The sequence below is a fragment of the Lissotriton vulgaris genome, chromosome 8, assembly GCF_964263255.1.
Source record: "Lissotriton vulgaris chromosome 8, aLisVul1.2, whole genome shotgun sequence".
NCBI lineage: Eukaryota > Metazoa > Chordata > Amphibia > Caudata > Salamandridae > Lissotriton > Lissotriton vulgaris.
This window is the reverse complement of record NC_141696.1, coordinates 1,173,484,780-1,173,502,173: the sequence shown is the minus strand read 5'-3', so window position 1 is coordinate 1,173,502,173 and position 17,394 is coordinate 1,173,484,780. Positions and strand designations below refer to the sequence as shown.

The 17,394-nt window shown below is 45.0% G+C and overlaps 1 protein-coding gene across 1 annotated transcript in view; it reads left to right on the top strand.

The window, feature by feature from the left end:
- DHRS12 (dehydrogenase/reductase 12) overlaps positions 1 to 17,394 on the top strand; it is a 67,776-nt gene that overhangs the window by 33,253 nt on the left and 17,129 nt on the right. The window contains exon 5 of the mRNA XM_086935033.1: positions 11,155 to 11,247. Within this exon, the coding sequence (XP_086791159.1) occupies positions 11,155 to 11,247 (93 nt within the window). The remainder of the gene's footprint in view (positions 1 to 11,154; positions 11,248 to 17,394) is intronic.

Sequence of the window (17,394 nt, the reverse complement as noted above, 5' to 3'; positions counted from 1 at the left end):
TCTAGTCGGACGGTAGAAGGCCATCCTGCGTTGTAGATACTTTGCTCCCGCGCCGAATAGCGCTTTATACGCCAAGGTCAAAACCTTGAACATGACCCGCATTCGGATGGGCAGCCAGTGGAGCGACTGCACCAGTCCGGAGGCTCTCGCTCGCCTATGAAGGCCGAAAATCGCGCGGGCCGCGGAGTTCTGCACAACCTGCAGCCGCTGAACAAGATAGTCCGGGAGATCTATATAAAGGACGTTCGCATAATCCAATCTAGAGCCCACTAAGGCTTGCACGGTAATCTTCCTATGCTCTTCTGTGAGCAAAGGTAGGAACTTCCGGAGCATCTTGAGTATCCCATAGCAGGTGCCCGTCAGACCCTGAATATGTGGAATCAACGTCAGGCTATTGTCCAACTTTACTCCCAGATTTTTAGCCACCAGCGATGCCTGGGCAGGGGGACACCTATCCATGGGCCACCACGCCTGTCAGTCAGGGTCAAGGGAGCAGCCGAAGAACAGCGCCTCCGATTTGCTGGGGTTGGCCTTGAGGCTGTTCCGCTGAAGCCAGCTAAAGACCAGCTCCAAACACCCCCGGATGTTCTCTCCATCGAAGGCCTGATCCTTCCCACACGCAAAAAGCAGTTGCGTGTCATCCGCGTAGGACACGATCCGGACCCCAAAAGACTCCACCAGTGCCGCCAAAGGTGTCATAAAGATGTTGAAGAGAGTTGGGCTCAACACAGAGCCCTGTGGGACCCCGACTCCCAATGGCGGCATCTCGGCGGAGCTCGGAGAGGCCCAGACCGTTTGTCGGCGACCCTCAAGAAAAGATGTAAACCAGTTGAACACCGTCTCCCTCAGACCGATGTCATGTAGTCTGGCGAGGAGCACCTCATGGGGGACGGTGTCAAAGGCCGCCGACAGGTCAAGCATGACCAGCATGGCCCTACCTCCAGCATCCAGAGTCTCCCTGATGATCTCCGACACCTCCAACAGTGCCGTCTCCGTGCTTAAATTAGGGCGGAAACCGGACTGTGAAGGGTGAAGCAGATCACTGGACTCTAGATAGCTGGAGAGGACGCCATGCACATGCTTCTCCGTGATCTTAGCCAACGCTGGGAGAAGGGAGATCGGCCTGTAATTGGCCAAAACCTCTGGGTCCGAACCGGCCTTCTTGAGGAGGGGGATCACCATGGCCCTTTTCCAGGGCGACGGGACCTTCCCCACACTAAGAGAAAGATTCACAAGTGGATTGACCAGTGGGTTAACCACGGTAGACATCTTCGCCAAAAATTTGGCCGGACAGGGGTCTAGAGGCGAACCCGATTTAAGATTGGCCAAGAGCGCTAGGGAGGCATCGATGGAAATAGCAGGAAACTCTGCGAGATCCGCAGCCGGCGTGGACAACCGTGCCGGTCCTGTCCCCACACTCGCACCTTCCCATGCAGACTCCACTGTGAACGAGTCCTGGATAGATTTAATCTTATCCGTGAAGAATTTGGCTAAGTCACAGACCCACAGCTCCGATGGAGCACCTTGGGGGAGGTTAGATCTGGGGGCCATAAACTCCCTGACCACCGTGAAAATCTCTTTAGAAGAGTTGGAGGCGGCATCAATCCTCCTCGCCAGATAGTCTCTTTTCTCCCGGAGAATATCCCGATGGTATGATTTAACCATAGACTTATAGGCCAATCTAGCCCCCAGATCATAATTGAGGTGCCATGCCCTCTCTGCAACCTTACACTGGCTGCGGGTAGCCCGCAATGCCTCAGTGAACCACGGAGCCGAAACCCTCTTAACCGTCTCCCGCAGGGCCATTGGGGGGGGCAGGTCATTCAGCCTCTCCAACAACCATCCCTGCAGGGACTCGACGTCCTGTTCTAAATCGTCTATAAGGGGGCACGGATGGTCCACCGCGGCCTGGGCTAGCAAATCAGGCGTGACTCTATGCAAGGCCCTCCTAGCAGGGCCATGCTGTCTGGGCGCACTACACGGGAGAATCTCGCTGGCCAGGATGGAAAATCTGGCCAGCCTATGGTCAGTCCAGAGCACCGGAAGGAGCTCAATATCGACCAGAGGAAACGAGGAGAAAACTTGATCTAGAGTGTGCCCTTTATCATGTGTGGGGCCTGTGAGGAAAGGGACAAGCCCCAAAGGAGCCTAATGTCCAACAGTTTGTTGGCGTCCAAATCGTCGCCAACATCCATGTGAAAATTAAAGTCTCCTGCCAACAGGCAATGCTGTGTACTCCAGGCCAAACCAGCAATGGCCATCTGAAGGTCGTCAAAAAAAGAGCCCACTGGACCAGGGGGTCTATACACCACCAGTCCCTTCACGGCTTGTTGCGGGGTCAGTCTAATAGTGAATGCTAGTGTATGGATGGCAGTCTTAGCAACTTTTCTGGGGAACAAACTGGTGTAGGATCATGAGTAAGAAACCCACAACAAATAACAGGTGGGTTTTACTTGCAGTGACCGCACAATGAAGTACCTCACACGCTGCTCACAGACACTAGAACACACTGTGCAACACTAAATAGGACACCTGGATGAGTTGGAGAGAGGAAGGAGATGGGCAGAACAGACACAAGTGCTGGATAATATGTGGGATGCTGCAGACTGCAGCATTGGTTGGGAAAGTTGTATCAGATGTGAGCAACTAGGTACATGCATAATAGATACCATATAAATAATGTGTTAAGATTAAAGGCACAATTTAGGTGTGTAATAGGGATACGCAATGTAACGAAAATGCACAGTTTGCAGTACGAAAATTTCAATAAAACCATTAAACCACGCACCCAACCACGCACCCAACCAGCGACTCCCACCACCACCCTCCACGCCTGGACCCCGGTCAGCACCAAAGACACCACCCGCACGATGAACACCATCCACTCCGGATCCCCAACCAACCCCTGCCCTCACCACGTCTTCAACAAGGCCGACTCCATCATCGCACCCCAACTCTGGGACATCATCAACGCCTCCTTCAACACCGCCACCTTCCCGGAAAGCTGGAAGCACGCCGAGCTCAACGCCCTCCTAAAGAAACCAACTGCGGACCCCACTGACCTCAAGAACTTCCGCCCCATCTCGCTCCTCCCTTTTCCTGCCAAAGTCATCGAGAAGACCGTCAACAGACAGCTTGCCGCCTTCCTCGAGACGAACGGATCCCTTGGCCACTCACAGTCCGGCTTCCGAGCCAACCACAGCACCGAGACCACCCTCATCGCAGCCACTGACGACATCAGATCCCTGCTCGACAACGGGGAAACAGCGGCCCTCATCCTCATGGACCTCTCCGCAGCGTTCAACTCTATCTGCCACCACACCCTAGTGCAGCGCCTCAGCAACATCGGAATCCAAGAGAAGGCACTGGAGTGGTTCATCTCGTTCCTCACCGGAAGAACCCAGAGAGTCCGCCTCCCCCCGTTCAGATCCGAGGCCACCGAAGTCAGCTGCGGCGTACCACAAGGATCATGGCTCAGCCCCACTCTCTTCAACGTCTACATGAGCCCCCTCTCAGCCATCGCACGCCAACACAAACTCAACATAATCTCCTACGCCGAAGACACCCAGCTGATCCTCTCCCTCACCAACGACTCAGCCACCGTCAGAACCAGCCTACACGAAGGGATGAAAGACTTCGCCGAGTGGATGAAGAACAGCCGTCTGAAACTGAACTCAGACAAGACGGAAGTCCTCATCCTGGGATCATCTCCCTCCACCTGGGACGACTCCTGGTGGCCCCCTGCCCTGGGCACCACTCCCAAGACAACGGACCACGCACGCAACCTGGGCTTCGTCCTGGATTCCTCCCTCTCGATGACCAGACAAGTCAACACCGTCTCATCATCGTGCTTCAACACCCTGCGCATGCTCCGAAAGATCTTCCGATGGATCCCCACCAAGACCAGGAAGACAGTCACCCAGGCACTCGTCACCAGCCAACTGGACTATGGAAACACCCTCTACGCCGGAACCACAGCCAAACTACAGAAAAGACTCCAGCGCATCCAGAACGCCTCTGCACGACTCATCCTGGACATCCCCCGACACAGCCACATCTCCGGCCACCCGAGAGACCTGCACTGGCTCCTCGTCAGCAATAGGATCACGTTCAGACTCCTCACCCACGCACACAAGGCTCTCCGCGACCTGGGCCCCAAGTACCTCAACAACCGCCTGACCTTCTACACGCCCACCCGCCAGCTACGGTCGACCAGCCTCGCCCTCGCCGCCGTGCCACGCATCCGCAGAGCCACCGCCGATGGAAGATCCTTCTCCTACCTGGCAGCCAAGACATGGAACTCCCTCCCCATCCACCTCCGGCGAACCCAGGACCATCTCTCCTTCAGGAAGCAGCTCAAGACCTGGCTGTTGGAGCAGTAACGGACCCCTCTCCCCCCAGCGCCTTGAGACCCTTCCGGGTGAGTAGCGCGCTATACAAATGTCGTGATTGATTGATTAAAAAAATACTGCCTCTGGTGGAATCCTTCTCTAATTAAATCGTTCGTGAGAACTCCAGGGTTTCATCCGAAATAAATCGTGTATTATTGTGTCTAAATGTGTAAGATTTGTGTATTTGGATTCTGCACAAACTGACTTCGAAATGCTGCTTCCTAATTTTTTTATTTTTTTGTTTAAATACGTGAACACAGGGAGGATTCCATGCCATACAGTACACAGTCTAGCTCTGACTTAAGTGCTTGGTGTATTAGTCTGGCACTATAGAGAAACTGTAGTGCGAAATTTAGTAGGCCACAGACCTTGGGCCTCAGAGGAAGGCAGTAATAGGATGGGGCCTGTGCCGCCATATTTAGAGGGGGAGGTTATCAATGTTTCCCGTTGGTAGAGCCGCTTGGCACACTAGGGACCAATCGGAAAGTGTTTGATGGACCACACCATTAAGGGTGACCCAGCCCCTGCCATTTCCATCAGTGTCTCCACTGAAACCAAGGTTGTCAGCACCATATTAAAAATGCCCCCCACACTGTGGCAGAAACCTCACCGCTTGCCATGTCACTAAATGCATCCTCACGTTGAATGTCCATCCGCAGGCCTCGCAGACTGGACCACAGTTATGCAAGGAGGACCTGCCACAACATTTTGTATTTCTTTGAGGCTGCTCCCACCATCCATGCCAGTCGTTTTAGGGTGAAAGAAATCCACCATAGGGCGCAGATATTCTTAAATTACGTGGCTCTCTACAACAATGGTTTGACGGACAGGTTGACACACTTACTTGACCTTTAGTCTATTTGTTAGCACGCACTGCTTCTCTGCAGGCCTAATGCCAGGTGTGGGGCACATTAGCTGGCTGCCTGGGTGTTTCAGCACAGTGCTGCCCAATTGTCAGATTGCTCCTTTGTGATATTTCCACTCTTTAGGCAAGCTTGTGTGATCATTTAATGTTCATCCATGACACTCTGGGTGACATTTATTCGCTCTCACTTGGCTAAGTTCAGCAGTAAAGCCTTAATGTTGTCTTGCACACTCTTCTCTAAAGTCTGAAGTCTGCTCTGCTCGATGAGGTTGGAGCATCATGCCAAGAGAGGACATGAAAGGGAGGCAAGAACGCCTAACGTCAACATCTGACTCCATGTCACAAGGACACTATTTCCAGTCCTATTATTTCATTTTCCTAAATCGGTGTGGTCCAGGAGTTGCTGTCTTAGTTCAGTTCAACTAGTTCTGCTGGCACACCTGAGTGCAAAAATCTCTGTAAGGAAATTCTAGGACTGGAAAAGTTGTGTCCGAGTCTCAGGGAGTTGTTTGGATGCAAGTAACAAAGGGGGATGGAAAGGGAGAGAAGTAGATATTAAAGACATGGAAGTAGGGAATGAAAGTGTCAGACTGGAGATGGAAAAAGAACTAGGAGGAAGAGGGCTGAGGTAGAGAAGTGTGTCCACTTCTGCATTCTGGTATTTGTAGTTTAGGATTTTCAATTATAAACACAAACCTGGAAGAATCAGAAAACAGAGGAGAAAGGAATGCAAGTATATGGTAACTGTTTCCTGTGATGTCATAATCAGGCTAAAGGTCAGGTGATGTAATTTCTTATACTGACATCATTATGCTAATTACTCATTCTGAAACCTGAAAAATGTACATATTTCAAGCCACAGTGTCAAGTTATACGTTATACATTAGTAGGGAATGGTAGGTAGACAGTATTACATGCAAACTGGACACCCTGGATTAAAAAGTCAGATTCTAAATGCAAAGTACACTCTTTAACAACAACAAAAATTATAATTTAAAAAAAGTCAATATTTAATTCTGATAGTGGCGCTTCGTTGCTATATTGTGGTTATTCTTGGCTATATTCTGTCTACACCTGGCATAAAAATCTAAAGTGAGTATTCCTCGAATATCTGAGCACCCTTGGCATATTGAAGATGCTTTTGGGAAGATTCTCAGATTCCGTGGCATAACACTGGCTCATCCTTGAAAATATTAAGGTCCTTGGCATTGTAGTGGCTTCTTTGATGCATCATACCATTCCTCTAAATATTCCATTTGTTCTTGTCCTATTGTGGCCATGCTTGACAACACTCTAGTTTTGCTTGGCCCAACAGTTTCCTGTCCTTAATCTATTTGAGAAATGTACGAGGACATTCTGGATAGTGGGCCATCCATGACATACTTTGAGAGTTTTTAACAAAATTCTGGCTATCCATGACATACCAGTGTCTCCTCTCCCTGATATGGATAGTATTCTTGGAAATATTCTGTTATGCATCGCTAAATGTTGTCCGTGTCCTCGCTCTAATTTTGGCTATTCTCTTATTAGTTATGACCTAGACCCAGTGGTGTCCTTTCTTGACATTTTGTGGCTATTCTGAATATACCGCTAGCTACCCCTGGCAAAATGGTGGTGGCAGTCGGCGCGACATAATTGATATACCCGGTTTGAGATGAATAGTGATCATGAAAGTCAGTCCATTCTAGTGTGACAGTAATTCATGGGAGTGCTTGATGATCATGACCAGCTGGTGTTTACTGACTGAGCATGTATTTTCCTACAAATGAAAATCGGGGGGTTTTGGTGCAATGGAAATTGCAGGCTTCACTTTGCAGGGTTTGAGTTCATTTATCGAAAATGAAAAGTGTGTATTTCACAATAAAATTTAACAAAATAGTTGTGTTGCAGTTCTAAAATCCCTTAAAAACTGTACTTGAGCAACAATTCATGGGGAATATGGGAGAAAGTTTGCTTATTTTGGTGCCTGCGTGCCACAGGGCCCTTACTGATATGGCTATTAATTCATGATGTGTGCGGAGGCATTTCATCACCTGTATTCATTGGGGCTTTTTATGAGTTCTCTACAGTTGACTGAGCATGTAAGATTGGTGTATCCTGCTAGTTCCTGTGAGCTCTGAATAACTTAGCACCAGATTTTCCATATGAACCTGTTAGATTTGTATAACTCTGCTGTGTATGGACTGCAGTTTTGAGATTTGTCCCAGTTTAGTTTCTCCTCATCTTGCATTTTCCACGTCGACTATAACATATGATGAAGAATCTAATGTGAAGTAACAGTATGGAAAAATGTAGTGGAAAAGGTATTCTGTACATTTTGAACTGTGAGTAGGCCTGTTCGTTTAGTGGATTGCCCGTTGCATTGGCTCTATCTTTGCAGCAGCTTTGTCCAGTTTAGTTTGCTCCACAATTTGTTACTGGGAGGATTGCTAGATGTGTGTTTTTACAGGCCCATTATCACTCTGTCATGCACTGAAGTGCCCATTTTCAGGGGGGTCTATTGTCTTTTTTTCCAAATAGTTAAAAGCCAAGTGAGCACTAGCATCCCAACCAGTAGCTCCCCGTTAGTTTCTATAGCTCAGGGTTCTCCAAAGTCTGTCCTGGAGAGCCAGATCCATACCAGATTTTTAAGATAACTATATTTATCTAAATGGGGATATGCTAAAAATCTGGCGTGTATCTGCCCTCAAGGACTGAGTTTGGAGAACCCTGCCAGGATAGCTGAACAGTGGCAGCCCGGGACAAGAACCTCTGACCCAAGCTGCTAAACCTTTGCCATACGCTGCTCGGATTCAGAGTCTGCACTGCCTATCAAGTGAGGTGCTTGGGCTCACCAAGCTGCACCGTGCACATTCCGCAGATGCATGCATGGTCCCTACAAGGTCACTTGCACTGCCTACTCCCTTTCCTGCTGTGAGTCACATGAGACCCCCTTGAATTCCACAATCATCCAAAAGCAACTTGTGGAAGGAATTAGCCTTGGGAGCCTGCATTTTTCTCCTGTGAACATTACACCATAAAAGGCATCTTTTGCTATATGTGTTAACTGCTAAGAAACCTTGTTTTTAGGTCTCGCCTACGCAGTATGTAAGCGCTGGTTACGAGGAACCTCTTGAAATCGCTCCGAGCTTTTGTGGAAACTAGTGCATGTTCTGCACTGTTTCCAGTGGGCCCTCGTGCATGTGTGGTGTTTGCCTTGCGGGAGTGAGCAGCAGCCTCATCTGTTTGCAATTATCACGCCCACCGCTGCTCGTTCCCGCAAGGTAAAGGCTGTACATGCCCTCAGTGTCTACAGGCATCCAGTATCCTGTTACTAATGACTTTACAGCTGGTCTTTCAGCGCTTGTTCCATGGGCCGCCTCCCGTCGCTTTAACTTTCCCCGGTGCTTGTCTTTCAGTGCTTGTTTCTCTTTGCTGTTTTTCCTCCCAATACTTAAATTCTGCTACAGAGTGCAGAGTATCGTATGGTAATGTTGTAATCTGTGTGGATGCTGTAACTCCAAGTATTTAGGACGTGGGGAAACCCAATAAACCCTTGTAGGCTTGGGCAATGGTTAGTTTAAGTAAATGGGAACTACAAGGGATTTTGTTTCACAGTTGATTTTAAACATAACTTCTTTTGGCTGTGTGCTTCTACACTTTTCCTTTACTTAATCAGTTAAGAGATTGAATATACTCTTTCTAAAGAAATTGTGCAATTAATATCGAAGTAATCCTGTGGATACATCTGGCCTAATTATTTCATGAGCCTATGATTTAAACTCCTTAAAGTTCTTCTGAACCAACTGTGAAACAAAATCCCTTGTAGTCCCCATTTACTTAAAGTAACTCCAAGTATTCGTCTTGGCGCATGTGGCCTCCTTGCAAGGAGGCAAAGTCAACTGTTCTGTTCAGTGGTGCTTCAGGTGGCGGGAGAGGAGCAGTATCTTGAGCGGAGCAACTGGAGATATTTGTCAAGTGCTGCGGGTCAAGGGGTGTGCTTCGGCGAGTTTCTATCTACTGCATGCGGTAAGCCAAGCCGTGCTGGGATGCAGTGCTATAGTGTACCCAGCACAGAAGGGGTCATATTGATCAGGCCAGCTCCTGCTAACTTGCCAGACTGCTCCTGCTCTTGGTCCTACTCCCTGCGCTCTCCGTCTGCTCTGTGTTGTCCATCCACCATGTATTCCAAACGCCGACTCGAAACTGAAAAGCGAGAGTGATACCATGGTGGGCCGATGTGCCTGGTAGGCTGTCCTTGAACCTCAAGCTCCTGGCAGCCAGCTTTGGTCAATGGCTGCCAGAAGGGCCCAGCAGCTCTAGGAACCACTGAGCCAGTCAAACCGTCTCTCCACAGAAGCGGCCTAGGTGTTTGCGACTTGCAGTCGGTGCACTCCCTCCCTTGCAGCATTATGCAGTTCCTCTCCCTCGCAGCATTATGCATCACCTTTGGTGCTCCTCCAGCATTCCTGTGATTTAGTCAGGACCTCCATTTTGTTCACGGTCACGCTCCACTGTGCTCTACACTTCTCTGCTGTACCCTCTGTAGACTTCGAGGGAAAGACAATCCAAAAAACAGGAAGGTGCCAGCCAGCCAAGGACGATTGGCAGTACTGAGCTAGGGGATTACACAGCGGCACAGGCTGTCCCTTGGAGAAAGGGACTGTATGAGTAGTGACTGGCTCATCCCTGCTCCGGTCACGGAAACCCCACAAACAAGTAAAAATACAAACTCAATAATACAACTGACTTAACAGCAAGCGCAGTAACCCAGTCACACTCATAAGTGTACCAGACATCACCTGTGACCTATGACTGCCTATGAGTTTAACAATCGTCAAGCTGTCTTTCCTCCTCTCTGTGGCCGACGTCTCGTGTCCTTCGATGCTCCCTTAAGATTTTGAGCTTAATATTGAAAACATAGCTGTAACTTGGTATCCACCCAGAGGTGGCTTGCGTCCTTCAATTTAATCAAATCCGGCTGATACCAAGTAGATGTCTGGATCAAAATTAGTGGCAATGGGCATTACAACAGTCCTACTCATCAATGGAACTACCCCAATCACATAGCGGAACAAAACGTCCGCTTCAGGCAGTTCAAAGCGATGTTTCCTCATAACCATTCCAACAAGCATTTGCAATGCAATAGGTCTCGCAATTGCGAGATATTGAGCTATTGACATTGTAAATGACACTGCCTTTTATTTATGTTTAAAAATCCTGCAGTAATAAATGGCATATTCGTTTACAATACCAATAGGTTAAAGTTTCGAAAATGCGACACCTATTGCATTGCAAGTGCTTGTTTTACATGGTTTGACATTTGTGAAACATGCTGCACTACAAACATCTATTTTTAGAACACCTTCAAATAGGAGAACTTATGATGGTGAGCATGCCGTTTCCAAAAGTCATGTTTTTATTACTATAAATAAATCCTAAAATATTGCTTTAATCTATTGTCTTTCTCAGAGTGCTTGTGTAATGAAAAGCTTCAGCTCGCTAACACAGCAAAGCAGATGATAGGGCTTAAACCTAAAAGTGTAAGGTTATAGAATGGACCTAAATGAAATCTAAATAACTTCTGTTTTAGCGCCTGGACGCCTCAGGGCAGCTGCAGCGCTCTACAAGTCACATTTTCATTTCAATTTCATTTCATTTCATTATATGAATCGTGTTCTAATGCCTACTTTTCAGAATCCCTTCAGAACAATTATTGTGTCTAATCGCAGAATTTTGAAGCCTTCTTTTGATATGCAGAAATTCATCATGGGAACTTCATGCTTGCTACCTGCATTGCATGCAGGGTACCCTACAGGCAAATCCACATTTCCTTTGATAAGACTTTCTTTTCACTAAATTGATTTACCAAGGTATTTTATTTGCATTGTAAAACAGTTCTTCTTTTTCTTCATGTAGAATGTGTTTGTGCATGTTCTGGACATGTCCAATCCCAAAGGCATCTGGGAATTTTCTGATCAGTTCAAGGCTGAGCACAGATTGAATGTCCTGGTAAGTCGCCATGTTGTATGCACGCAATCCCCGCCTCTGTTATATTATGTTTGCATTTCTAGAGACTGTTTTTGGAAGTAGGACATTAGAAAAATCTTCATCTGCAAACTACGGAACAACTCTTTTGCATCTTTCCATATTCTTTGTTAAGTAGGGATATAATTCATATGACAACAAGCAAAGAATGCTTTCTAAAGCACTACTTCGGACAAAAGCACTAGGAGGGGCGTTAAAATACAGCCTTCTTTTTAAATAGGTATCTCAAGAATTCATCACATGCACAGTCTCCCATAGAAATCCAGACTCTCGCTCCTAGTGTTAAATTATGACATGCTCTTCAGGGCACACACATCACAGCCCTCATAGGTTTACTTTCTAATGAACGCAGACGACACTCAGAAGCACTGCATTGGTCAGGATGTTAACTTCTAACTATGTTCATAAAAGAACTCCCTGAACTGTACACTGATAATAGTTTAGCTGACGAGGGCACTGGTTTTGGGGTGATTGGTCTGCTTAAAGGAAAAAAGTGAAAAAATACTACAAAATGATACTGTGCCTCAACCTTTAGAAATGCCATCTTTTGAAATACGGGCTGCACTCTCAACACTGAGAGATGTCCTCTAGGATCCAAAAATGTCCTTGAATCAAGGTTTCACAAAAAGATTATGACTCTACTCCAAAAGTTGTAGTCTGAATGTTTTATTCACATGTGTTCATAGCTTGTTATGTTCACAAGCGTTTGCTGCTATTCCTGTTCCATTAACATTTTGCACTCATACCATCCCAATGCATTTCGGCATTTCCATTATGCCTTCATCTGGGGATATATTTCTAAAAACGAAGAAATGCTTATATTTTACATCATGTAAAAAATAGTTCATAGGCTGCCTAATAGATGCTAAATAATTATACAACAGCGAGTTCATGCAGTGTGAGTGGTTAAAAAACTGGTTTGTCACAATGAAGGGTGATATAACGTGAAAGAAAAAGATTATAGTTAAAATAATAAAGTCTAAAGTGCAAGGTGAAAAAACATGTGCGTTAAGTTGCTGACTCGTGCTGGTAGGAAAATAACTTGTGCATTTCAGCTGCTTAACTAAAGTAGACGGAGTGCTGTGAATTATATACAAATAAAAGCGAGAATTTAGCATGTGAAACTCCTAAGCTTGACATTAATCAAACACCTAAGTGTCTTACAAATTCAGTGGCTAAGGGAAACGCTTACCGCGAAAGAGCAAATGTGCGTCTGTGATGGTAAAGGCTGTAGCTGGGTTCGGCAAAGGTCTGTGACCCGGAAATAAATATACAGAAAAAGGTTGCGTGAGGGCGCGACCTAGTAGGGACTGTGTTCAAAGTAAAATGCAGGGGTGAAAACGGGTAGGGTGCGCGTTAAAAAAGTGGGATGTTTAAGGGTGGTGAAAAAAGCGTGGTGAATGAAAACCAGTGGTTCACTAGAGATCACAATGAATAATGTTACTAAAACTAACATGTAGTATAATAATATCAGGCAATGTAAACAAACTAATATGATTAAACATGAATTACAAGCTTTGAATGGTGAAATGAAAAAACCACTCTGCGCAGGTAAGGAGTCATTGGCTGGAGCCCCAGCTCTTCAAAGATAACATAAATATTCCACTCGGTCAATCATCAGGAATTATTAAAAAGAGAAAATTATTGGATTTTCACCTTAAGCAGCATGAAACCATTCGGCCTAAATGACCGAGTGGAATATTTGTTATCTTTGAAGAGCTGGGGCTCCAGCCAATGACTCCTTACCTGCGCAGAGTGGTTTTTTCATTTCACCATTCAAAGCTTGTAATTCATGTTTAATCATATTAGTTTGTTTACATTGCCTGATATTATTATACTACATGTTAGTTTTAGTAACATTATTCATTGTGATCTCTAGTGAACCACTGGTTTTCATTCACCACGCTTTTTTCACCACCCTTAAACATCCCACTTTTTTAACGCGCTCCCTACACGTTTTCACCCCTGCATTTTACTTTGAACACAGTCCCTACTAGGTCGCGCCCTCACGCAACCTTTTTCTGTATATTTATTTCCGGGTCACAGACCTTTGCCGAACCCAGCTACAGCCTTTACCATCACAGACGCACATTTGCTCTTTCGCGGTAAGCGTTTCCCTTAGCCACTGAATTTGTAAGACACTTAGGTGTTTGATTAATGTCAAGCTTAGGAGTTTCACATGCTAAATTCTCGCTTTTATTTGTATATAATTCACAGCACTCCGTCTACTTTAGTTAAGCAGCTGAAATGCACAAGTTATTTTCCTACCAGCACGAGTCAGCAACTTAACGCACATGTTTTTTCACCTTGCACTTTAGACTTTATTATTTTAACTATAATCTTTTTCTTTCACGTTATATCACCCTTCATTGTGACAAACCAGTTTTTTAACCACTCACACTGCATGAACTCGCTGTTGTATAATTATTTAGCATCTATTAGGCAGCCTATGAACTATTTTTTACATGATGTAAAATATAAGCATTTCTTCGTTTTTAGAAATATATCCCCAGATGAAGGCATAATGGAAATGCCGAAATGCATTGGGATGGTATGAGTGCAAAATGTTAATGGAACAGGAATAGCAGCAAACGCTTGTGAACATAACAAGCTATGAACACATGTGAATAAAACATTCAGACTACAACTTTTGGAGTAGAGTCATAATCTTTTTGTGAAACCTTGATTCAAGGACATTTTTGGATCCTAGAGGACATCTCTCAGTGTTGAGAGTGCAGCCCTTATTTCAGTACATTACGCCTCCAGACAGAAGGCGATACTCTGGAGATCCATACAACCTTAAAAACTTTTTAAAAAATGCTGTGCGCCCGGCAAACAACCCTTCTTTTCATCTTTTGAAATACGCCTTGAAACCACTACTGATGACATTGAGGATCATGTTTGTCAAACATGATTCTGACTTCTTAAAAGTTCTTCAGGCAATGCAATCATGAACGTACATCTTTGGTCATCCAGGACATTAGACTTTAGAAGTTCTTGAACTGTTGGCCTAGAGGTTGACCTTCACCTCATACGGTCCAGGTAGCTGAGAAAGTTATTGGCTCACATTGTGGATGCAGTGTATAAAGAACAGTGATTTCACCCCATTTCCACTTTACCTCATCCCAAACAAACATTTTAAGAAGTGGACATGAAGAATTCTAAATCCTTTAATCCCCCTAGAGTTTTATAACGTGAAATAATTTGTTTTTAATCATGGCTGGAAGTAATACTTCAATGTGATGAACTGCAAATACAGCATTTTATATGTAATTTTGCACATTGTTAAGGAGTTTTTGGCATCTGTCATATGCAATGTGTTCTATGATGAAAGTAATCAAGCATCATCTACCTGTTAGTTCAGCAGCAATCTCTGAAATTGTTTAGTTACAGTGTACTATTCGCAAAATGTTAAAATTCCATAAGCACGCAAAATGTTTATTTCTTTTCTCTGTACTCCTCTAAATCAAGGTAACCGTTCTTTATCTTCAATAGTGGCACGATTATGGCCTATCTGCAAATGATTTATCTTCTATAATGTTTCTTTTCTACAAGAAATGTGTTATGTAAATACTCGCATAGGGCACATGCACTCCTTCTTTTTGAGATCTTTCCCTTTCACAGTCTCGCCCTCTGCCCTCAACCTGCCATCTCAGAAGACACTGTAAATATTGTGTAAGAACTGCTAAAAATGAGTCTTTCTCATGACTGTACAAAACCAAAAGGCAGTATTCATCACAAGTACTTCCCTAACTCTTACTCAGTTTCCCTAACCCTTAGCCTTCTTTGCACTCTTTAACCACTGCTGAAGTACAGTTTTAATTTATCCAAACACCCACCCTACACCTGAAATACACCTGTACTGATATGCAAGCATCATCACTCTCCCTGTTTGTACCTCAGCCTCTGGCACACCCTGCCCTTAAATAGAAGGTACTATTGAATCGTACTCTGCAACCAAGCCACTACTAAACAGCATATCACGTATTATCCGCACGCTGACAACACAGTTTTAGAGCACCTCTCTGAATTCACAACTAATAAAGTGATTGCCTTGGATACAACAACTTTGACAGAGACTTTCAGCTACATTGGTGAGGTCCAAAGGTTTGAACTGTCACATCTTTAAACCACATGCACGTTCATTGGATTCCCACCCACTTGAAACGCTCCATTCTAGACCTCTTAATTGCTAGAAAATATCAACTCAAAGCTGAGACACTGATCCGTGCTGATTGGCGTTTCTGAACCTTAGGCTAAACTAAAAAGACCACAAAGTGGATTTGAAACCCTAACAACATTGATCCTACCTCCTTAACTGTTAATGTAGCCTAAACCTTGGAGACCCTCCCTCCTGTTTAAGAAGTCAACGGACCTGTCAATCTGTATAGAGTCTTTAAAAAGGAGATTGAGGAGACCATGGCTACCAAGAACAAGGCCTATATGTAGGGTTCATTGATTTCAAAACAGCCTTTGATAGCGTCTCAGGAGAGAAACTTTGGGCAAAATTAAGTGACTGGAGAATTCCACCCCACTTACTAATGGTAATTGTATCATTGTACTGGGTAAAGATCAAAGTGAGCTCATGATGGTCCACAATTTCAAAAATCATGACCAATAAAGGCTTAAAGCAGGGCTGTACACTGGCCCCACTACTGTTCAATCTTTATCTGGCCGACCTAAAAGAATTTTTTTTAAAGGTGAGGTTGTCCTACCAAAGGCAGCTGGGTTTAGAATCCAGGCACTGTAGTATGCAGATGGTAGGTGCCCCTTGACCAGATGCAGATAGGTTTACAGAGACTCTTTAACTTACTTGCTACTTATTGAGATGCCAATAACCTAAAGATCAATGTCACAAAGATGAAGGTTATGGTCACCACTCATAGACGCATAAAAAGAGGAGCGTGGTTTATCCAGGGGAGTGCAATTGAGTCTGTGGACTCCTACAAATATTTGGGGGCATGGCTGAGAAGCAGAGGTTGCATTTCTCCATATATTTTTGCTCAATAGGCGGTAGCAAATTAATTTACATGGGCCTTCTGCAAACTCCATAAACCAATGATGAATCCAGATTTCCAACCCCTTTTTAAGGTGATCGCAAGCTATTACCAACAACTTCATATGGGGCACTGATATTTAGAGTCAAGTTCGCAAACTGGCTGAATAGGGTGCAAGTCACCTGTTGCAGAAGGATTTTTGTCCTTCCGGATTGTACCATACACGCTCAAATCTTCCTAGAATTTTGCTTTACTTCGCAACATAAGATTTTTAATGCAAAATTCCTAACCTACTGCCTAAAAGCTAAGCAAGCAAAGAATGACACTATAAATCATGCAATATGGAGAGTTATACATTCTTCTCACTCAGTATGGCATAGATATTTGAATACTTCATTTATTGATTTGGAGGCACAAGCTATCTGGGCAAGTAACGTCAAAGCCGCTTCTAAAACAAGCTAAACTAATATCAATGGAACGGGATGTGAGGATAGTGAAGGAAAACGCACATGGTAGCTAGGCAGCAATGCTTTATGAACAAGGTCTTCTCCCAATCTACCTTTCTCAACCACTTGACAAGAAAATGAAAAAACAACTGCTGAAATTAGGATTTGGTCTAATCCCCTTAAAAGCTAATTGGTATGGCCAGAGGGAAGTCCATGATAACCGGCGGTGCAGACTCTGTGCTAGGGGAGATTAATCCTTGTCTCACATTCTCTGCATTTGAGAAAGGCTGACTCGGCTCAGAAAATTCTGGTTGCATCCAATATTTTGTGTATTAAATATCAGGACTAGCTATGACACCATACAAGGTTGCTTAAAAGTCGAACCCATCCAACAACCTGCTCGCTTTTTGAAATTCCGTAAAGCCACATCGTCACTTCTGCAAACGACCCAGACCTCTCCGGACTAGAGATAATATTAAGCAATAGGCAGGCCGAGGCAAATTTTAGAAAACGGGGAGGGGGGGTATATGCTACCACGCTGTTATTCATTCAGCACTTTATCGGACTTGCATAATAAGCTTCTTATAACCTCGAAATAGAAGCCAAATACTGCACTTTGAGAAAATTATAAATCGCCTCCTAAGATTAGGAAATTTAGAAGCATGCAC